Source organism: Takifugu rubripes, chromosome 14 (assembly GCF_901000725.2).
Source record: "Takifugu rubripes chromosome 14, fTakRub1.2, whole genome shotgun sequence".
Lineage (NCBI taxonomy): Eukaryota > Metazoa > Chordata > Actinopteri > Tetraodontiformes > Tetraodontidae > Takifugu > Takifugu rubripes.
Window position 1 is genome coordinate 2,104,045 of NC_042298.1, and position 22,428 is coordinate 2,126,472.

Here is a 22,428-nt window from a genome sequence, read left to right on the forward strand (position 1 = left end):
ACACCAGTTCCTCCATTTTAAAATCTATATTGGTCAGCATCAAAAGCTCACGTTTCAGGACGTATTCTGGATGCTTAAGGTGTTGACAGGTGGCAGCGAAACAGTTGGATAATAAATATGTTTTCTCTGAAGAGTCTTCACTGTTTGGAGGATATGATGTAAACACTGAAAAAACCTTGTTGTATTTGTATAACCGAGCCACGGGAAGAGCAGACACCAACAGTTTTCTGATGTTTAACTAGGACCATCTACCTCTAACAAAGCCTATTTATCCTCTTAGTGATGGGGATAAAGGCCGACTGGGGTGGCGGAGGAAGCACCCTCTTTTTAACCGTTCCAACAGTTAGGGGAGATGAAAAACAGTTTCCAGGATGAGCTGCTGCAGTTTAAATTGATCAATTTATTCTGCAATATGTACAGATCCTCTTATTGAAAGTCTTTACAGTATGTACACAATCAAAGAAATCCACGTTATGATGTCTACAGAGGATGGATGGAAGAGACAAACGCTGAAGAAGAAAGCCAAAGCCAGAGTAGCTGGGCATCGTCCGTCGAGAGGACCTGGGCCAGGCTCCGTCACTGATCCAGGTCTTGTGTAACATGTCGATGTGGTCAAAGGGAAGAACTTTTATACTGAAGAGAACTGAATCAAACTAAAGTACAAGCAAATCCATCACTGACAATAAAACTAGCCAACACAAATCCAAACTCACACCCAAAGTTCCAAATCAAAATTCCTCTCCCATCTGGTTGCACTGTCGCGGCGCAAAGAGGCAACCAAGCAACCGGCTCGGAATTCCCGTTGGTCCAGAGAAAAGTGAGTCAGTGTGTGTGGGTCAGTTCTCTGGAGGAGGAGGAGTGAACGGCGATGACGCCAGCTTGCGAAGGCGGCGCCGCCTCAGTTCGGCGGCGCTCGGTTCTCCTTCCTCGTCCGCCGCTGCTCCTTCGTCCGCCGTTTGTCTTTCCGTATCCAAGGAAACGGCCGCATCTTCGGCTGCGTGAGGCAGCTCAGCTAGAGAGGACAAAAGATCCTTAGCTGGGCGGCTCTCTGCGTTGCGGCCTTGGCTGACTTGTTTTGCGTACTCACAGCTGGGAGCGTCCTCCACATCTGTGCTACTGCCAACCACAGGGGAGGAATGGATGTGACTGGTACTGACATCTGGCCCGCCGTCAGCACGGGGAGGACTGGAATCAACAGCAGACGGACAATGAAGATTTCAAGCGTTTAATCAAATTGTGTAAATACTTGATTTGCCTTTGACTTCAAGGGGAAAGAGTGGCAGTTACGCGAGTGTGGTGACGGTGCTGAGGTAGTGGTGGATGTTGAGCATGGCGGCGTCCAGGAGGGTGTGGATGTTCTGGAGACACTGTAGCCTGGCCTCCAGCCCCCGCCGTCCCTCCGCCTCCATGTCCCTCAGCTCCTCCTCGGACAGTTGAGACAGAGAAGGGGGAGGAGGAGGCATTGATGACACTGGACGAGACAAAATAAAATCCACTTTTACTTTGATAAACCAGCGGTTAAGCAGACAACCATGTTCCAATAAAGGTCCCCCGCTGCATGCTTTTAAATAAAACACTTCTAGCACATTGAGTAATTTCAAATCTATTCTAAAGGTAAGAGGTCTTATTGTTCAGATGGGTCTCAGTGGATGTGCTTACTAAAGGGAGGAAGTGGTGGCATCGGTGCCCATGGTGCAGCGGGGAAGGGGGCAGGGGGAGGCAGGGAGAAGGGGAAGCCTGGCACTGATGGTCCCTGCGGGGCGGCGGCAGCACCAGTGTCTGCGTTTGACGACGAGGGCTGACTGGAACCTGGAAAAAAGGACATGATGCAAAATAAACTCAACCCAGTTGGGCTTTTTGGTTTTCTTCTTTCTGGCAGGAAAAGGGTAAATGCTCACCAGATGCCTGCGGAGCCTCTGTGCTGCTCTGTGGAGCATCAGCAGCAGCTGGAGGAGCCGCCGGAGGGGGCACCGCTGGGAAGGGACCCCAAAATGGGAAGATCCCAGGTGGAAAACCAGGCAACATACCAGGAACTACAGAAGAAAAGTCAGTGATTAACTGTCCTTTATGACATTGGACCCCAGATATTATGACCGACTGTTGACTATTGCACAGCTTGGCTTTAAAAAATGGGTTTTTTGGAGTTTGTTTTTTTTACCGTGGCTGGAAAAAAAGCCTTTTGTGGCCTGTGTGCACCAAACATTTATGGACCTGACACACGTTGCAACGTGCACAGCACAGCACATTTCCTTTTATAGCAGGTCGGAGAGGTTGCCAACAAGCAGCTTTCTATGGATGTTCAGCTCTCCGGTGGTTTTAACCCCTCTGATTCTTCAGGCTTCTTCACAGAGCTGTCACTGTCTGTCCTGTCCCTTCTTCCCACCGTCCGTCCTTTAGTGCAGCGGTCCCCAACCTCCGGATTAATTGGTACCAGGCCGCACAAGAAATAATTAAATATTTCCGTTTTATGCATTAGCTGAGTCTGAATGATCTTTTATTTTGAAAAACATTTTGGGAAATGACTGGATTCTCTTGGTTACGTCTTAAGCGCCAAAATTGAACCCACAAACGAGCAAAATGAGTAAGAAACAGACGTCTTTTTAAAAAAAAAAAGGGAAAAAGAACAGCCCCAATCAAGAGACGGGAGAAGAGCTTTTAACAGACAATATCATGAGTTCTACTGAAAATATGGACTTAACCCAGCAGGTGATACCGAGCCCACTCTGCATAATTTATGGTGGCCGGCTTGCTAATGAGGCTATGAAGCTTTCAAAACTACTTCGCCACATCACACTAGTTTAGAAGACAAGCCGCTGGAGTATTTTGAAAGAAAAAAAACAGGAACACGATGGGCAGAAGAAGGGCCCCCACATGAGTAAATGTGAACGCACTGAGAGCATCGTACCTGGTGCTCCAGTATTCTGGATTAAAGTCACGGCAGAGTACCCTGAAATCGCCACCTCAGCACTGAAAACCCGGTTGCCATTTCCGACATTCTATCTGTGTGAAGCGGGATTTTCTGCGGTGACAGCAACTAAAACAAAACAATGGAGTAGACTGGGCATAAGCAGCACACTTGGGGTGTCATTGTCTCCCATCACTCCCCGATGGGACCGTCTCGTTGCAGAGAAACAAGCGCAGGGCTCCCATTGATTTGTCATTATGGCGAGTTAAAACTTTCATGAAAATAAAATGTCCTTTATATTCGTCTTTGTAGCGTATCTGTAGCTTATTTTGAAGGGGTGTTTACACGTTATCGTAGCGAGTAGGAGAGAGTAGCGCTTGTGAGCCTTTGAGGGCACACTTATCCGACAGTTCAACCCCCCCGGGTCAAATTGTCAAGCGCTGACCGGTCCGCGGTGATAAAAAGGTTGGGGACCACTGCTTTAGTGGACACTTGACCATCGCTTGTACTGTGATGCCACATAAACTGAACTCTCAATCCTCTCACTTTTCCCTTTAATGGGTTGTACAGGAACCTGTCCCAGGTGCCTCCAGGTCTGAGCCACACAGCTGGAGTCACCAGCTCATTGCAGGGTTAACATACAGAAGCAGACAACCATTCACACCCTCATTCACACCCAAGGCCGGTTTAAATTAGCCAATAGCTCCAAAGGCAACGCAGCAGGCCCACAGGAGGAAACTGGAGCAACCCAAGACAGCCCACGTGCCCATGACCCCTCCACGCTGTCCCTCTGAAGAGTTAGATGCTTTTTTTATTCTGGCTCTGCCTCACCATTAGCCGGTGGAGCTGCGGGTGCATTTGGAGGGCCTGCTGGAAGAGGGGGTTGTGCCTGTGGCTGCGCTGGGGTCTGATTGTTATTAGAGGCCCGGAGCACGTCCATTCGACAGGTCGGACAAGTCTGTTGCCTCTGAAACCAGGAGCGCAGGCAGCTGTGGGGAGCACAGGAAAAGGACGGCATTAGTTCAGGCTTTATAAGAGCAAATGGCCACGTTTAGTGATGAATTAGCAGATACACAAGAGCCAGTCCCTGATTCATTTTTACGCCTGTTCACATGACAGTAAAAATCTGATCATTCCTGGAGGTGTCAGATTACTTTAGCGATCTTGTAAACAGCAGAATGTAATACGCATTAACAAATAAAGGCAGGTTTCTGATTCTCACCCATTATCTGATTACTTTTGTTCTTTTGAAATGTGAAAAAATATACTTTTTACAAAGTCTCACATCACTATTCCTTATGAAATCCTATAAAGGGACTAAATCATATAAATTGAGATATTTCTATCATCACATTTCTGAAAGTCATGTAAACGAGTCAGATCCAGTTTCTGCAATTACATGAGTACTCACAGTTTTCTAAGTTCATGTAAACAGCCCAATGACATCATTGCAGGACAGAACATACATGTGGCTGCATGCAGTTAATAATTTAGGTTTTTCTATAATAAAAACAGGTCTGTCTTTATATTAATTATGAAAATTACAACAACGTTTCTGCTATATTGCCATCGTAAAGTCATGATAACGACTAATCACCAGTACCACATCTGTTCTTTAAGTTAATCCTAATGTGATTTTATTGGGGCATGTTTTACCCGCTTTGTCTCGGCTGTAAAAGTCTGTAAATATTTACAGACCCGGTCCATTTGGCGTGTCCCGCACCATCTGTAACGTCTTAGCACATCGTTTTTTTTTGTTCCCCAATTGCTTATCATTGAAGCAAAGATAATTCCTGCTTTATTTAACCCTTATTTATTGAAGATCAAGTTTGTGACCGCAACTTACCTGGAGTGGAAAATGTGGTTACAAGGCAGTTTCTTGGCTCCAGTAACCATTTCCTCGCGACAGATGATACAGACGTTGTCAGAAGCCTGCAGGTCTTCAGGGGTGGCATCAGGGTACCTGAAGGCACAACAGAAAAGGAGAGAATCCAGACCTTCAGCGAGCAGATCCATCAATGCTTTCAACAAAAAAGGCAAACTGAAAACTGAGAGTTTCAACTTGTGATCAGGGAATAATCCTTACAACGTGTTCATGTTGCGAATGGCTCTGCGAGACATGATAGCATCTGTCACAGCTTTCTTGAACTGCCTGAGGAAAAAAAGGCAAACAAGCACAATAAAAACATGGCCAAACACGTTTCAGAAAGAAATGTATTAAAACAGAAAACAATGAATCAATAAAGATACAGAGACAAACAGGAAACTTACCTCATAGCCAGGTACATGGGCCGGATGGCAAACAGTGGGAAGGTGTGGACCTTTATCATGATGGTCATGAAGGCGATGTACAGCAGAACTTTGATGAAACCTGCAGGACCAAGTGAGAAGTGAGCACTGCTTCCACTTTATTTTACATTACGCACCATCCAAAGCAAAACAGCGCAGACGAATAACTCGGTTGACATTTGGGATCATGGAAAATGCAACTGCAGTTTAGTGGGTACCATAATCTCTCCAGTGATTAAATGGTTGGATCAATCCCCGAACTGATTTTACTTAAAACATCTAAATTCAGCCAAAATTTGGCAGCAGTGTCTTGACCCAACTTGAGTTTCCACAAGCTTTTCATACTTTGGCCCGTTCCTCTATTCTGGTGTAACACACGAAGTTTGAGCTCAAACGCTCTTTCAGTTCTATTTATCTTTGGCCGAGTTGGAGTCAGAGCATCAGTCCAGCAGGTGCAGCACTTCCGGACGTCCATAATTCATGTTTGGTGAGAAGCCATGTGATGATGACACAACAGACCCTTAAGTGCACCTGATACACCACCAATTAACTGACCTATGATTGCTGTAATATAATACTGTCAATTGAATCAGTGAGTAACTGTTAACATGTAAAGTGTAAAGGGCTGACTGTAAGTTTTATTGACTTCAGTAGCAGTGCATGTAAATGCCTGACTTCATCGTTATATACAGTACCTGTGAAGAGCTCAGTATAGAGCATGTAGACAGCCTTATTTTCCCAGGGATTCTCACTGTTCAAGTCGATAGTGTGCAGAAGGTATTTGATAAATGTTGTCAGCACCATGGTCAGCAGGATTGCATACTAAAGGATAAATAGAAAAGAGACATTTTGTGCTTTTTATGTCTAAATTAGGACATGACAGTTTATTGTAGCTTTGCTAAATAAAAATGACCTCGCAAAAACTGAAGTTGTGTTTCTTGCAAAATAGAAGTGAAACTAATGGCAAACCTCAAATCCAAAAACCAGCTGGACTGATGCTCCTCTGGTGAGGATGCTGTGACAGGCATGGTTGACAAACAGGAAATCCAGAACACCCAACATCCCCAAGAGAGCTGCAACAAGAGTGAACAAGAAAACTTTACCCAGTGAGGAATGTATCTGTTGGAGGAGCAGTCATGTGACAGGCTGATGTGTAGCCCAGGCTCATTCCCTGGGAAATCTGTGACATTTTCCATTACATACAGAATCCAACCCTCTAAGGTCAAACATCAAAGAAGACATTAGTGGAGCACACTACTAGCTTTAATTACTTATATTTCATTTATTCATACACCTACTTTTAGAATGAACCTAATATTTCAATTTACATGATATGAATCTTTCAATCAAACATCACATTGTCTTTCAAATTTATATAGTGCATCACAGAGCCCCATTAATATGTCAGCATGTTCAACTCCTAATTTCACCCCATATACTGTATAAAGAGACTGTGTGAAAGCAACAGTGTTTCTTCTTGGAAGACTTCAATGGGCCAACTAGGAAAGCCCTGAAGATCAAGCCATCATCTGCCCTAAATTCACAATACTGGCTGTGTGTATTTCCAACGAATTTAGATATAAGAGCAATGACATAAAATGAACAAATAGGGCTATAAAGTAGCACTACGACACTGTTAATGCTGCAGCAGCATAATTAAAGTCAACTCTAGCCCGTTGATGGCGCAACAGTGTGCAGCTGTAGTGAAAGGAAATGATTTGCATACAACTTTATTTTCCACCTATCTGATGTTGAGAAGCAATGGACCATTTAGAAAAGGCAAAGGCAAAGATTTCAACAACAACACAGAGGGAAGAAAGAATGAGACCTGCTATTGATAAACTGGACTTACACAATACTCTGAAGTGGAAAAGCCATGATATATTTGGACTTCTCTCCATCTGATGACAAAGTTGAAAAAGAGAATAATTGTAGACGCTTTAGTTCAAAGATGTGGCATTTAGCCCTTGAAGTATCAGTATAAATAAGAGCATCACTCACAAAGTCCACCCGGTCCTCAGCCAGCCAGTGAAAGCACTTAAGAAAAAGCAGAAGGGTGAAGAGAGCAACGAAGCGGGGAGAGAAGTCATCTCTGAACACAGTGAATGCCAGGCACGTCTCCGTCACTGCATACCAGGAGCGCTCGATGAGATGCTGGCGGTGTTGAACAATGGCAAAAATAGGTCAAATAACAAACCAGAGGAGGCATTTAGAAAAGGCAAGTGACGTGAATGAACACAGACAGAAGTGTACCTCCATTTCTGCCGCCCTCAGCTGTCCAAAAAAGACCTTCCTCATGAACTTTCCCAGGATGAACACCAACACAAAGGCCTGAATATACAACACCTGGCAGCGTGGAAAAACCACAGGGCAAATGCTCAATTCCGTTTTCAAAATAATGGTGTGAGAAAAAGATTTTCCTAAAAACACATTAAGGATTTGACTTTTATTTTGTACTGGCCTTACCGCCATGCTCGGGCTGCTCTTGGTGAGGTAGACCACAGTTGGGTAGAACTGGTGTTTAAGTAGATAAGCATGTGCCACCACAGCCCCAGTCAATGCCAGACTGGTGGCAGTCACCAAGACTGCTCGTACCATCATGGACTCGGCTGCAGACATGGCCGAGGGGAAGCAAAACAGAACAATGTTATTTGTTAAAGTGGTGCAACACTTATTAAAGTCATTTATATTTCTAGGGTAGAGTGTCCACTTCAGAAAACTGGCCTATATGGAGACGGCGGGTTCGAGATTGAGATTAAGACGTGTCGTCACTGCACTTGCCCTGAGGCTCCTGTTGCACTGTTCTGTAGAATATAGCTACAATTAGGAGAATAACTAGTAGCTCCTAGGGTCCACAGTGGCAGAGAGGAGAGTACTGTTCAAGATGGGGGTGGGTAGGAAGGAAGGAAGGAAGGAAGGAAGGAAGGAAGGAAGGAAGGAAGGAAGGAAGGGTATTGGATCAAGTACCACAGTAGGTGATTTGGGAGCTCTACATACAGTATATGAAATCATCACTTGAACAGAAACTTAAAACTTGGCTTAAGAATTATATCTCACACGAGAGGCAACTGCTTCCGAATTAAGGCCATTTCATTTAAAACCAATCAAAAATGAAAGCAAAATGATTTCTTGTTTTAAATGAACGTACATAACCATAACGCCCTCGACTTTGCAATGCGCACACTGCAAGAAGTTACTTCCAAGAGCCTCTCGCTTAGAGCTTTTGGATCATTTTCATGTTGCCCGTAATCACCCCGAACTTTGGTATTTATCTTTTTAGTTCACTCAAAATTAACTCGCTAACTGTGAAGCTAACGAGGAATCATCACGTTTCTTCAACCTCGCTAACCTGTGAGAGATTTCCAACGCAATGGTCAGGGCTTAGTTGTACGCCACAAAAGTAAAATATGTATTAATAACTTAAGTTTACTTTGCAGACGGTCCTGATCAAATACAACTGAGTTAATTATGTTAGCTACTATTAGCTAACTACCTAGTAACGATACAGCTGTCAGAACTATGCTGGTGTTGCCGAATCCGTGTCACAAAAGAGTTAACCTACCTTGTACTTGGGTAATATGGCCTTATCTGACAATATCTAAAAATATACAGCTATTACATTTCCATTCTTTTGTAGTAAGCCTTCAGAAGATGTATTATCCTCGTCCCTGCTTGTCTTGCTACGTGTTTTTATCTCAGGCTTGCTCGCAGGGAGCCACCTCACATCCGGCTTGGACGGTAATTTCACGCAAGACAATATGAAAAACAAGACGCAGCGTATTGTTATTTGTTGAAAGGATAACGTTATAATATTCGCAGAGTAACTGAACTACGAGAAACTTTATTTTGTCCAGCACATGTAAGAATTTCTTTTTTGCAGTTAACTTTTCTAACGCATGTCGTAACCAACCATTTTGAATAATTACGGTAAGTGCCGACGTGGACCAATAAAAAGTTACCCCGGAAACACCCGGAAATAATTTAGTGTCTTTATTTGGATACGTTCAGAGTAATAAAGACGCCTTATACCCAAATTATTAAATCAAGAACGAATGTTTAGTATAAGGCCTAACAATAAAAATTGTATATTGTCGTAATATACATTTCTACATATTAGGAGCATTCAGTTAAATGTAAAAATTCAAAGAGTGGGCTTTCAGATGAATCACCTTCCATCGAGGCAAAGCTCCTAAGCACACAAACAGGATCGGCTTGTGTACACGTCTGCGAATGTCCTTAACAGACCAGCCAGAGCCCTGACAAATCCAATCAAACACTTTTGGAGAGATGTGGAAATGTTGACGGTCACCGTCCGTCCTGACCGAACGTGGGAAGATGTCCAGAAAAGATTGGCAGAATATTCCCAAGTGTGGGACATCATACCCCAGATTACTGTGGGGATAACTGCTGATAAAGATTCCTCAAGAAAGGGTTTGAATACGTATATCAGTTCAATATTTTGTCTTTCAATAAATTTGCAAACGCTCCTAAAAACGCAGTTCAACTTTTTTTCAAGAAACATTTTATTGCAAACTTTTATTTTTTTCCGACATAGTCCAATGAAATAGTTCCAACTGTTCTTGGGCAGTCCTACACAAAGCAATCCTGCACAAACTTAAAATTAAGTGTAACAAAAAGATTAGTTTGCTCCAAATCTAAAACAAAATAAAGAGCGTGTTAACGCCAAGACTGTCTGAAATGGTTTGCTCCAGATTAAAATAAAACACAGACCTCACTGATCCCGTCAGACTTAAAATTTAAATGCATCACTGGAAATTAAAAACAAACTCGTGGTCATGCTCCTGTCAAAAACCAAAAACAATGTCATAATAGCAAATGAAGAGGGAAAAAAATAAACTGGCTTGAATTTTGAAGACGGACATCATCCCACAACTCAAGTTTAATACTGTTTGATGTTTTGATTCCTTGGGTAGTTTTTAAGAATAGAAACAGACAAACAGTATAAAGAAATAGCCCTTTTATTTCAGTGAGCTAATAAAGTCAATTGTTTAGCAACATTAATGCCTTGGTAGTCATGCCAAGATTTTAATATGCCTCCAAAAAATATCCAAGAGTGCACATATTTGTTATTACAGTGATAATGAAAAAAATAAAATAAAAAAAATCACTCTTACTTGAACTCAAAAGAATAAGAATGATAACGTCCACTGTCTGACTATATTATAAATGGCTACTTCTATTGCAAGACGAAGCGTTCACGATGCTGTCAGCTTATGGCGTGTTTAACTTGTTCAGTGATTTATGTCCCATCAAATAGTCAGGTTGGAATCTTAAAGACAGCAGCCCAGTATTCATTTTAAACAGTCTATAAAAACAATGGGATACCTAAGCCTAATGGTAAATTAAGCATTTCTATACCTGCATGTAATAATCTGACGCGGAGGCGGGGATGTAAGAAAACTGTTCAGTAAAAATTGTGATGCTCTGAGATAAGGTAGTGTTCTTAAGTCCTCTCACTGTCAGATTGTGAATCATTTATGTCCACACAAAAATTAAAACATTTATGAAAACCATAAAAAAAAGATTTCAAACCCCCTCAACTCTCACAGATGAAGCATTGTCAAGCAGAAGGAAGTCCATGGTGTACCTTCCACTTGTACTTTGCAGTAATTCACTCTTTATTGTTATAATCCTCTTCATTCTTAATTGTCTGTAACATTCTCAGCTATTTAGCCAGGCAGCTGCTGAATTTCCAGCCAGAGTTCAATGTGTCATCCCAAAGATAATGCACTTTAGCCAGTAAGACCGTTAATCACTGCAGCCCCGGGGAAAAGGAAACTAGAAAGGACTCCCCAAAGCACTGAAGTCCATCACTAAGACACAGAGGAGATCGGGTTAAGAGGAGAACCCATTTGTGTCAACACCTTGTCCAACCACTGAAGCGGCCCGTGCAGATGCACCTCAATCCAGCAGGGGGTGCTTGTGACGTCCTGTCTGTGGTATTCGGCTCCCCAGCCCTGGAGGAGATTTAAATCAATTAAAAGCATGTTCATAAATGCCTCTTCACCGACAATTCTTGTCACGCCTCCGGTTTCATCAAGGCCTTACCTTCACAAAGCTCATTCTAATGGTGCACATCTTGGTAAGTTCATAAACAGCCTCAAAGCCATGGTTGACAGACTGAGCCAGAAGCTGAGCAAACTCCTGGTTGTTGAAAATCTTGAGACTACATCCACTGGGGATCTTACAAACAGTGGTGGGGTGGAAGCCGTGGTGGTAATTACAGTTCCGACTCTGGACAAAAATACTGGTGTCACTAAGGCACTCCGCATACACTTCCCCTCCTACGTAGTACAGATGCACCCCTGGGAAACAGAAGTGGTGATTAGGACAAGTCCCAAAAAATAAAATTCATACATTTGAGTGGCATCACTCAGCACAGCAGAGAAGACGTACTCCTCCACCTGCGGTATGTAAACCGTACCTTTGCCAATGTGCCTGCGGGTGTTCTCGATTGTCGAGTTGCGGTTGACGTTGGATAAGAGTCCAAGGCAGAAGCGGTTCTTGTTGTTTGAAGGGTCAGTGAAACCATCCACCAGCACACTTGTTGATGAGGCCTGATAAGCTTCTCCAACACGATTGTTGAGTTCGTAGTAGACGATGGAACACCAGTGGCTTGGCTCCTCGTACTCCACCGGCTGGACATCTAAGCAATCACAGATCACAAAAAGACAAGTGAATCATGGATTTAGTGGCGAAATACCTCCCACACGGGGCAAAAACGGCCCCAAAAAGTAATTTACAAGTAGTTTTGCCCAGAAATTTTTGGACAAGAGTGCAATTTATCATTTTTCCTCTATACACCAAAACATATTTCAAAATAAAAGAAGACCGCAGCGCCAACTTTAATTATATTCATCTTCCATTTTCAGGGACAAAGAATTTCAGCCACAGCATTTCCTTTAACAAGTTGTAGTGTACATTTGGAGAGAAGATCCCCAATAACTTTGTAGTGTCTATGCAGAAGAATAAGATGAACCTTGCAGTTACTTCTGATTATGGTGTGACTACATGTTCTCCTCACCTCCCCTCGCTAAGTTAGGCGGCACCAGGCTGCTAGTTGTGTCCATTGACTGGCTCTCCTGACCGAGCTGCTCATCAGGAGGCATGTATGCAGGAGGCGGCGTGTCAGCTAAGACAGTAAGAGATGAGCAAGTTCAGTTGTTGATTACACAAACATTCCATTTACATGCACAACATATAAGTGATTAAGTTCACATATGCTTCCCGTACCGACCCACATAAATATAGTGAGCTACCTTTATTAGTGTATTTACAACTGATGTTACTTCTCCTGTGCAGCACAAATACTGTAATACATATGGAAATGGTCCAGATTTTTTTTTGTTTACGGGGATATCCTGACAACCAAAACAATGTATTAAAATGTAAAAGCAAAGATGTGTATCTGCATTTTACAGGATACCCAACTGTTCAATAGTAGCCAATCTAGGGCTGTTCCTCAGGAATACAGTTGTTTGTCAGTGATCTTTACTGTGCACATACAGAATGTTTAACATCAGATAACAAAAATGACATCACAAGGTGGTTCCACACAGGTCAGAGCATTATACCCCCAACTGCTTAACTTACCCTGAGTTAAAAGCTAATAATGGGCATTAATAAGCATTTACACTAATCATTTACCTTTTATGAGCTTTGCTTCATAACAGTTGATGTTTCACTAGCTTGGGCATTAACTCTGTTCCGCTGTTCCTACCACAGTGTGCTGTGACTGATCATTGTAGATTTGGCACAGGATTACTATTTTTATACTGCCCCTGGAAATACCGTGCCCTCCAGCAATGTGTGAGGCAGTTCCTCCTATTCCCACATCATGTGTGGCCATATAGCCAACATAAAATGATGCCCAGGACAGCTTGACTTTATGCTAGAATCACACTGGCAAAACTTGTCGAGGTCTCCTGAACCCATAGGAGTCTACTCCTGTACTTCAGGTGTAAATAACAGTTATCAGTTCACTTCATATACATTTACTGCTGACATTAAAACAGCTGCATAAGCTTCAGTCCTCAGAAGCCTAAAGCATATGCAGCTGGTTTAATGTCAGTGTATGAGCACGTGACTGGTCATGCACACAATTACATTGATTGTGTTAACCCTGTTAGACTACTTGTTAGCATTAAAAGCTGATTCAAAGCAGGAAAGCTAAATGAAAATACCTGGAAGTTGGAATGGACTGGATGGCCCTGAGCTGGCAGGAGAATTGGGATAAGTACCACTGCTGGCTGGAGATGAAGGATATGGAGAATTGGGAGAGATGGGGAAAGAGCTGCCTCCCCCGGTGTTACTACTGCCACCCCCACTGTGCGGCTGCTGAAAGGACTCTGGAAAGGTTGCGTTCAGTGGCATGTGTGGTTCATTGTGAGTGAGGTTGCGGAATTGGACCAGCAAGCTGTGCTGTGGATTGAACTCGCTGTGACGTGGTACCAGGACCGGAGGGAGCACTGCACACAGGACAGGGTGGGGAGAGAAAAAACAAGTTTCTCTTTAACAGGAGCACGGACGCCATCCCATAGTAAATGCCTACTAATACAGTTTGGTTTTAAATATTAAGACATGTTATTGTTGGCGACGGCCCTGTTTTTTGACAATAACCTGTAATGGTTAGTGATATAGCATATATGAAGACAGAGGACTGCAGAGTGGAGCAGCAATAACTGGGAGCTGGGAACTAAGTGGTTTAGAAAGCTGCACCCCATTAGGGATGTCTAATGCATATAATCTAATAAGACTTGGAAAAAGCAAACCATATTGATTTTTTTGTGAAATGAAAGGAGCGGAGGGTGGTTGGATGTACTCACCAGGACTCTCCACTCGCTTGTAGTGATATGGGTTGATGCAGACCTCCTTCTGTTTGGAGCCAAATGGATACTCACACGCCTCCAAGGGCTTTAACTCGTGGTGGGACTGGAGGTCTGGCCAGCGCCACACTCTGCAGTAGATCACGTGAGGTAAACCTTTTCTGTGAGAAACCTGCAGCCGGCCATCGAGTGACCGCGGAATGGTGACACATTTGCTGGGCTGCCCGGGGCAGCTCAGAGCTTTCTCCAGGTCTTCCATGGCGCCTTTCTTCTTCTTTAGTTTTTTCACCAGTGCATCCACAGCCTTCTCTGCCCATTTCTCCTCCTCATCTCCCTGTTTCCAGCCGAGCAGCCGTTTAACTGCTGGGCTTGTGAATGAAAAAAGGCTTGACATGGAGGTCATGCTTGAGGTTGTAGATTAGGGGAAAAAAAACAAGGGAGGATTTCTGCAGCAGCAGGTCACTCCAGGAGGAAGAGAAACATCTAGAGCCCCCACCCCACTGATGAGATTCAGCTTTTGCCAATAGCCTCAAACAGCGTGTGAATGTGTGGTCAGTGAGAGAAACCACTTGAATGTCTGTCTCTGAGGCTGCTGGAGCCGAGGGGTGGGGTAGGAGAGAGCAGAGGACAGGAAGCTGGCGAGGGTGGGGAGTCAGCAAGCAGGACACAGCTGCTGCTGCTCAGGAAGGACGCTTCAGCACAGTGCCCCGAATTTTGGTTCCTAGCGCTGACACAGGTAGGGTGTTGAGGAACAAAAAGAACTCAATTCCCAGCACCTCTGTGGGCTGAGCGGGGATTAAAGCAGCCCTCCTTCTGTGCTGCACCAGGCTTCTGCAACAGGAAAACGCACAATTAGTCACACGTTACCTGGAAACAATTGTTAAAAAAAATAAGAAAGGGCTTAATGGGGAATTTCTTTAGGGAATCTTGTGACAAACAACAGGAAAGTCCTTTGTCTTTGTAGATCACCTACTTCTTTGGTACCAATGACCTGACACATGTGCACACATACACATTAACACTGTATCACACTGTATCACTGACACTGTATCCTAAATGCACCAGCAGGATCCAATATTGATCTTAGAAAGATTCTTAAAAATGACCTACGAAAAAAAAAAAAAAAAAAAAAGAAACAACAAACATTGCTTTGAAGAATATACACAAGTGAAACCAATCCCTACATCATATACACAGAGAAATCCAGTTATTAAGGATGTCTATGAAAGGTCTTTAAAGATAAACCTCTACAGATGTGAAATATAACAACGAGCACCATTCAACAGTTCCTCTGAAAAAATTCTAAAATAGGTTCTTATTAGAATTATTCAAATGTATTAAAAACAAAACCTTGAATATTGTATTAGAGATACAGACAAATAAGAATGGATAATGATCGCATCGCACAGCACACATGCTGGAGGCATGTTATGGTATGTATCTGTATGTATAGCTGCAACCTGGAGTCCATCACTGCTGTTTACAGATGATGGAAGTAAACAGCGGAGAGGGTAGAGCGGCTTCTGAAACACAGATCTATAATCTGCTCACATTTAGATGAGATAAACTAGTGTGTCACAGTGCAGCTGGAATTAATAGAATATCTTACAAAAGCCACGTCAGTCACCCGATTTTGAATACAGACGGTAGGATGATGATACAAATCACATGAATACCTGTCTATAAAAGTGTTGCTTATAAAGAGACCTAAAATAATTCACTGACCTTGCAGCCTTATCTCTCCGGGGTAGGTTGTTCCAAAGTCGAGGGGCCCTGACCGTAAAGTGCCGTTCTGTTTAAGCCTTTTACATCGACTTTGGAACAACCAAAAGAGTCTAAAAGAGGATCCCGGGCTGCAGGCCGGCTTGGCTGGTGTGGGGTCAACAGCTCTTGGACCTAAACACGGCTGTAAAGTAACCGGTGACTTTTAAAAAATTCTAAAATGGACACGCTACTGCTGCTGCTGCTACAGGGAGACCAGTCATCCATTAAAACCTGTGCAAAGACTCACTGCAATGATCTGAGTTACTCAGGGGGGAAACGGGGCAGGCAGGAAAGTCTTTCTCCAGGTCAAACGGTTACAGGATGGTTTTTATCTGGACATTGATCTGATGCTGGACGGAGAGATTCGACTCAAACGTTAGCACAGATTTCTGGCAGTACGTTTTTTGGACAGGGGAATAAAAGAGATTTGATGGGTTGAACACTAGGATTCCTGTGTTTAATCGTCTGGGGTCATCCGTCAGTCCTCTGCCTCGGGGCAGTGGTGAGCAGCAGCAAGACTTCCTGGGTCAAAGGGTCTCAACGGAAGACACATCTGTGTGCCACACTAAACAGAAATGAGACATTATGTTGTCAAAGAGGTTCATCAAGGGGGAGCAAATAAATAGGAATGGGAATCTTAAAAAAAACACTGTTAACGTGAGTCAAGGACGAGGCAATCACAAGGGTCAATTGTGACTTTAAGGGGGATTTATCCAAGCTATGGATTACCATAAAGCAACCGGACAATAAATTAGACACAAAACCTTTAAAACTGAATAGAAAACGCACTTCTTAAACTTTAGCTAAAGCGGTTAATATACGGGTCAATTTGTCCCGGTATTATTAAATCCTGTGGGAGCGGGTGGGGATTTTTTGGGAGGCAAAATAGACTGCAATTAATCTTGAAACACTGTTTTGTCACAAATCTACTTCAGTGGTTCAGAGAAGAAATGTGACAAAAATGTGTCAAGTCTCAATCCGGACCAGGCGTTCGATGGATAAATAATCCCGACGCAAAAGAGAGATTATTAACGAAAAACCCACGTCAAACTTGCTGAAAAATATATGAATGTAGTTTTACAGCTCCTCCGACATCACTATGCCTTTTAAACTGTCTAAAATGGGACAGCATCAGCAAAGTCTTGCCTTGGTCGCAAGCTAAAGTAGGAGCGACAATTTGCTAACAACTTTAGCCAACCCACAACAATTTGGGTTGAGCCTGTCGCTAACCACATATCAAGAGCCACCCAAGACGATGTAGCACTATCCAGGGTCGAAAGGAATAGTTCGGTCTGTTAAATATAACTGTGTGAGTCAGAATTTTCCACCTCTTAATGTTTATCCAGAGTCACTTCTCCCTTCCTCCATTCCAGAAACTTTGTGAACTCCACAACTGAGCCCTCCGAGAGAAAGTGCACAAGCGATGCCGCAGCATATCCTGCCAATCAGCGCCAACGTTCCCGACACGCTCTCACCTACCTTTTAACAACCTACTCAGTCGCCATCCTCCGAGTGTTTCTAATGTTTAACAACCGATCGAACTGGGGGGGGAAATCTTTTCAACATCTTTCACTATCATCTCTCTCCAACCATGTTCTCCCCATTTTTAACGCACAGCGTGAAGGGGCGGACTGCGTATCACTCCGCTAGGCAACAAACTAGTGCTCGCTTTTAAACTGCAGCCGGAGATCATTTGCGATTTACGTGCATTTTTAAGCGTCACTCCATCGCTAAGATTAGAGCTACTGGTACTATATCATTTTACAAAGACAGAATATTAAGTAGCTAACTTCGTAAAACATGTATCCATTCCCAATACAGATCCCAGTGGATGAAGTTTTTCTACCTTTGATGACTTCGAACAGACTTCCGAGTCCACAAACCTCAAAAAAAATATCTATACAACAGCAGAAACAGAGGAAACCCGTGGATTATATAGGTTTAGTTCTTACAGTGGTCGCGCCTCGGTCCTTAAGCGTGTCACAAGTTCTTGGCTGCTCTCGGAAGTCGCAATTGGAGCGTCGCGGTCTACAAGCAGCGGAGAGCGCAGAATGGAACAGGAAGCAGACCGAGGGCGTGTTTATTACCACAGCGCCGCCTACAGGCCAGGAGCCGCAACCAGCCTTTCTTATCGGTCAGAATTGGAAAATAAAATGAATAAAATAATTTTCCTACGCTATTTTGTATTTAACTCATTCTATACAATATCTCATCATTGTCACAAAGACAAAAACTACAAAAGCAGCCGTAGCAACAGCGTCAGTTACAGATGTTGACATGAAGTAAGGCAATCACACGTGATCCAGTACGGAAGAGTCATAAGTCAATAAGAGCCATAGTTGTGTGTATGTGTGTATATATATAGGAGCCATGCTGTTGTATTGAGCTATATCAAAATCAGTGTTTCTAATCTTTTTCCTTTATGTAAAGTAAACTAAAACAGACAGAAGTATGGAGGTAGTTCTAAACACACTAAACTACAGTACAAAATGTGTTGATGTTTGATAAATCAGTGTACTTTAGTCAGAGCTCTGCTATCAGTTTTATTTATTTATTTTGTAGTAAGTCAAGCTAACACACATCCAGTTTTTTGTATTTTTTCTTTTCACTCAGTGTCATCAGAAGCGTAGAGGAATGTGGTGTCCATTTCAGCCGGTCTGCGGTCCACTCTGCACACTTTGACCTTCTGGGCAACAGGGACAGATTTTTTCATGACCTTTTTCTCAACCTGAAAGAAAAAGATGTGAAAATGAAGCCTTCCTGTATGCTTTGACTGCGTCATCTTATTTGATTGATAGCACAGAATTCACAAATATAATACCAATTTCCTATTGTGACATATTCAACAAATACAGAAACTGAAGTCAGTGCAGCTTATTGGAGAAGTTACAGTCACAAATAATAACTGTTATTGTTTATTAAAGACAGTAGACAATTGTGGGCTTGGCATTACAAAGAATGTCCTACTTTTTTCTTAGCTTCGGAGCGCATTCTCTCATCATATTTCCTCATTCTTTCCTCTTGTTTCTCTCTCTGCTCTCTCAGCTTTTCTTCACGTTGTCTGTCATAAGTTTAAAAAAAGGATACTTTTAATGCACACACACACACACACACACACACACAATCTAGAGAGAAGTATGACAAACCTGGTCCTCCTCTCATGATTCATTATCTTATTCAGTGTTTTTAAATTGTCTTCAGGGATGCTGTTGAGGCTCTGGAGCACTGAAGACACGTGGCTTTCAATTTGGGTTAACTTGTCCAAGGTGCTGATGTTGGTGGCCCCATCGTCCACACAGCAGGAGTAAACCTCACCTACCTTGTGGTCTAAAGCTTCCAACATGCTGTCCTGTGAATAAAGGAGGTTTTATTTTTAACCACAGCAATGTTTCTATGCTTGTGTAATTCCCTCGTGTCTTTGTTCCTCCATCTGGAGCACACTGGGAGTTACATTAGAATGTAGCCTCCATTTTGTGTCCCTACCTGGTTTGTTGTATTCAGCGATCCGAGGATTTGAACCTTCTGCTTGAGCCTGGCACCTCTTTCCTTCGCCTTGATTATTTTTTGGTGCATATCACTGATCTGTATTTGTAGTGGTTCTTCATCCTTTTCACTGCATTTGGTAAATAGAATTTCATGAGTGGTCACAGGGGTGCCAAATATAAGCTGTAATAATAATAATTTGAGGGTTTGCCTGTAATTTATGCCTTTAAAATTTATTTTCAGGAACCTATATTAAGGGTTTAATTATTTCTTCCATTTGTAGCAGTAAAGTCAGACTGAGGTTCTAACAACCGTCATGATGTTTACATGTTGTTTTTAGTTGTCTCGATGGTCTGTTGGAGCTCTTTTAATGTCTTTTCCACCTTTGTGGAAATATTAAACAGAGAGAGGTTCTGTTGTGTCAGCTCTGTGACCAGATCCAGAAGCTGCTGTGGATCAGTGAAGAACAGATCCAGATCATCCTGCAGAAATCAACCCAAAAAAAATAATAATCACACAACGCAATAAATACAAGATTTACAGTTCCACAAAGGATTATGTGAATGATTCAGAAAGCTACAATTCACTCTTTCAGAAAAGCGACCTCGGCTTCCAAGATGTCTTCTATTTCCTGGTCATTGGCTTCCTTTTCTCTAGAGAGAAAGTTTTAGTTTCAGGTGCAAAGTGTGAAAATTCTGCAAGAGTGTTTTCAGCAGTGTTTTAGAGTCAAGACAAATCTGTAAACAGTGTTTCATGTGGAAAATATCTGCTCTTTGTGATTGTTCATTTTTATATTTATTCACCAAGTATTAACGTGTTCAAAAACATTTATTGCAGCTTCTTATCACCAAATCCACTTGTGTGGAATGATTATTTTATACTAAGGTCTTTAGAAATGTTATAACCTAATTTATTTACAGCATTCAAAAATTGCTATTCTTTTCTTACTGTGTGTCACTCTGTGTTTGGGGCAGGCTGGAGTCTTCCATGGAGGGTGTCTCTCCTCCTGGAGAGAAGGAAACCTCACTGTCCACACTTGTTAACACATTCTGTGTTATCACACTATCACACACGGCCCCTTTCGTAGAAAAGAGCTCCTTAGACCAAATCGCATCATTAACAAATGTGTCTTCGGTCCTCACAGTGATGCTGATTCCCTTAGTTTTAAATGTACATGCCTTTAACTCTCTTGGTCGTGGTCCTGTGGGCCTCCTGCCACTCTGGAGGAGACAGCTTAAAGAGAAGCTCTTTGTATCTCTTATAGTCGGTCAGTGTCTCTTCAAACTTGCTCATTTCACTACAATCATAGGGTTAAATCTGGATTAGGTGACAAATCCATTTGTAATTCTGCATTTCTTCACCAAAAACTGAAATAAGCGATGTGTTTGCTCTTCCATTATGAGAGTAATACCTTTTTATTGTGACTATTTCAGTTGTCAGCCTCTTGATCTCAGCATTCTTCATCTGTTTGGTCCTGGCTTCTTTTTCAAAACTGCCAGTGGAGAAAACAACAGAGTGTTTAAATCATTACAAGAACCAAGTCTCGCACGTTACATTAAAAAAGGAAGCACGATTATGATCCCAGCCAGTATCGGGTGAGCTTACAATGTCCTGGCTTCCACAGACTTTTTCTCATTCTCCTTGAGGAACTCTTCAAACTTGAGATTCTCCCTCTCGAGGACCTGTTCCAGCTGTTTCACTCGTTTCTCCTCTTTTTCAATGGCCAGGTCCATCTTTGAAATCTCCCTCGTCTTTACTGTCAGAGACAACTGTTGATCAGAGAGAGAGCACGTGACAAAACAATTATTGTTAATGAGCAGGTTGATATCATCAATAATCAATCAAATCTGTGCATAATAGATTGCAGGGAAACATTGAATTGGATAAATGTTACTGGATACTGGATGTACTTGCCTCCAACAATGCCTTCTGTCGTTCAGTGGCAATCAAATCATGTTTGCTGTCCTTTGTCATATTTTCTGGAGACAGATATTGGAGGTAAATTAACATTTACATTAGTCAGTGAGCACCGTATGCCATATGCAGAGCTTCGACACCAGTAGACGATGGCATACCTCTTTTCATCAGGGCCATCCTTAACTCGTGTCTGCTGGCTGCCAGTTCAGCCGGAACCGTCTTGTTCCTGAGTTGGTCATTCTCCAGCTCCCTCTTATCCTCCACTACGCTCGTCATGTTTGCTGTGTGGATCATCTGCTCAACATTTCATAATGTTGCTTTGCATGAGTCTGTGCATAAAAATAAGCCTGCAAAGGGTGATTTGATTTCCTTGTAATTAACTCTGCACTACTGCAACACACAGACCAACCTTTTGTTGGCCCCACTGTTTATTCTCCCTACTGCTCAAGAGACCAAAAAAATGAAGGAAATGCACAAACAGATACATAAATAAATATATTTCTTTAGACAAGGTGTTTAGAGCTTCCATATTGGAGTATCAATCATGATCAATTTGATGCACTATCACTTTTAGTAACATTAATGTGTCCATAATTTCACTATTTTGTGTGTCCATGTTTGAAAACCTTGTTTGTGTTTAGTAAAAATCCTGTTATTAATCCAGTTATTAACACAACATTAGTGTTGACTATTCTCAATTACCTTGGTTTAATCTACAAACGTATTTAGCAGCAAACTAAAAAACTTTAGACATTTGGACATCTAAGCAGTTGCTTTAAATACTATTGAATTGACCCCAAAAAGCCGATAGATTTCGCCTTCATTTCAATCCTTGCTTTCATTATTCATGTAAAATCCTTGATTTATATCATTCTACGCGATTCTTTCAAACAAGAGTTTACTGTGGAAACGACATAAAAGCTGACGGTCGTTGCCAAACTCGTTAATTTATTGAAAGGTTTAGTTTTTTTTATACAGTAGAAACATATGATTGACTTTTAGCAACAGTTTTAAAGAATCGTCGGTAAATAAATGGCTAGCATAAAATAATTATGTATATTATAATCAGACCTCTCGCGTGCCTCCGGTTACAGGCCGATGGTGTACCGTTGCCATGGAAACTGTTGCCTTCAGGGCCGCCTTGTAATTTTGTCGACCGAGGAAGAACGTTTTCACATTAACGCCTCAGTTATGCTGCAAGACTTTTTAGTTTTGAAAAAGAAC

General features: G+C 42.4%; 3 protein-coding genes across 11 annotated transcripts; all 3 read right to left on the reverse strand.

Annotated features, from left to right (window-relative positions):
- Nucleotides 1–380: 380 nt before the first annotated feature.
- On the reverse strand, nt 381–9,055 carry syvn1 (synovial apoptosis inhibitor 1, synoviolin). Its single transcript, XM_003970099.3, has 16 exons — nt 8,757–9,055; nt 7,661–7,803; nt 7,448–7,540; nt 7,196–7,348; nt 7,047–7,095; nt 6,164–6,267; nt 5,890–6,016; nt 5,177–5,276; nt 4,992–5,057; nt 4,752–4,868; nt 3,737–3,894; nt 1,899–2,033; nt 1,660–1,809; nt 1,288–1,471; nt 1,088–1,185; nt 381–1,012 (listed from the first exon to the last, which is right to left on the reverse strand). Exons 2-16 carry the CDS (start codon nt 7,793–7,795, stop codon nt 837–839), a joined length of 1,845 nt encoding a protein of 614 aa, XP_003970148.3. The 5' UTR covers nt 7,796–7,803; nt 8,757–9,055; the 3' UTR covers nt 381–836.
- A 644-nt stretch (nt 9,056–9,699) lies between these two features.
- Nucleotides 9,700–17,891, reverse strand: smad5 (SMAD family member 5). Of its 5 annotated transcripts, XM_029847273.1 has the most exons (8): nt 17,284–17,651; nt 15,766–16,369; nt 14,041–14,871; nt 13,399–13,683; nt 12,240–12,347; nt 11,640–11,861; nt 11,264–11,520; nt 9,700–11,172 (listed from the first exon to the last, which is right to left on the reverse strand). In XM_029847273.1, exons 3-8 carry the CDS (start codon nt 14,441–14,443, stop codon nt 11,029–11,031), a joined length of 1,419 nt encoding a protein of 472 aa, XP_029703133.1. In that variant the 5' UTR covers nt 14,444–14,871; nt 15,766–16,369; nt 17,284–17,651; the 3' UTR covers nt 9,700–11,028. The 5 variants fall into 5 exon arrangements, with proteins under 5 accessions (XP_029703133.1, XP_003970131.1, XP_011608686.1 ...); XM_003970082.3 differs by lacking the exons at nt 15,766–16,369; nt 17,284–17,651 and adding an exon at nt 17,757–17,891; XM_011610384.2 differs by lacking the exon at nt 15,766–16,369.
- Nucleotides 17,892–18,239: 348 nt separating this feature from the next.
- Nucleotides 18,240–22,321, reverse strand: cfap100 (cilia and flagella associated protein 100). Of its 5 annotated transcripts, none has more exons than XM_029847270.1 (13): nt 22,276–22,321; nt 21,363–21,498; nt 21,202–21,266; nt 20,893–21,056; nt 20,699–20,779; nt 20,466–20,584; nt 20,236–20,293; nt 19,892–19,940; nt 19,615–19,769; nt 19,288–19,417; nt 18,951–19,153; nt 18,772–18,865; nt 18,240–18,532 (listed from the first exon to the last, which is right to left on the reverse strand). In XM_029847270.1, the coding sequence occupies exons 1-13, from the start codon at nt 22,318–22,320 to the stop codon at nt 18,410–18,412; spliced, it is 1,422 nt and encodes a 473-aa protein (XP_029703130.1). In that variant the 5' UTR covers nt 22,321; the 3' UTR covers nt 18,240–18,409. The 5 variants fall into 5 exon arrangements, with proteins under 5 accessions (XP_029703130.1, XP_029703128.1, XP_029703126.1 ...); XM_029847268.1 differs by having other exon boundaries at nt 20,236–20,323; XM_029847266.1 differs by having other exon boundaries at nt 20,236–20,365.
- Nucleotides 22,322–22,428: the final 107 nt, after the last annotated feature.

Coding starts and splice junctions, on each gene's coding strand:
- syvn1 (XM_003970099.3), bottom strand. CDS start 7,795: ATGATGGTACGAGCAGTCTTGGTGACTGCCACCAGTCTGGCATTGACT. Junction 5,277..5,889: donor CTATACTGAGCTCTTCACAG/GTACTGTATATA, acceptor TTGGTCCTGCAG/GTTTCATCAAAGTTCTGCTG. Junction 1,186..1,287: donor AGCACCGTCACCACACTCGC/GTAACTGCCACT, acceptor TGTTGATTCCAG/TCCTCCCCGTGCTGACGGCG.
- smad5 (XM_003970082.3), bottom strand. CDS start 14,443: ATGACCTCCATGTCAAGCCTTTTTTCATTCACAAGCCCAGCAGTTAAA. Junction 12,348..13,398: donor CAGTCCATTCCAACTTCCAG/GTATTTTCATTT, acceptor TTACTGTCTTAG/CTGACACGCCGCCTCCTGCA. Junction 11,173..11,263: donor TTAGAATGAGCTTTGTGAAG/GTAAGGCCTTGA, acceptor AATCTCCTCCAG/GGCTGGGGAGCCGAATACCA.
- cfap100 (XM_029847266.1), bottom strand. CDS start 22,320: ATGGCAACGGTACACCATCGGCCTGTAACCGGAGGCACGCGAGAG. Junction 21,499..22,275: donor TAACCGGAGGCACGCGAGAG/GTCTGATTATAA, acceptor AATGTTGAGCAG/ATGATCCACACAGCAAACAT. Junction 21,057..21,201: donor GACAGAAGGCATTGTTGGAG/GCAAGTACATCC, acceptor TCTGATCAACAG/TTGTCTCTGACAGTAAAGAC.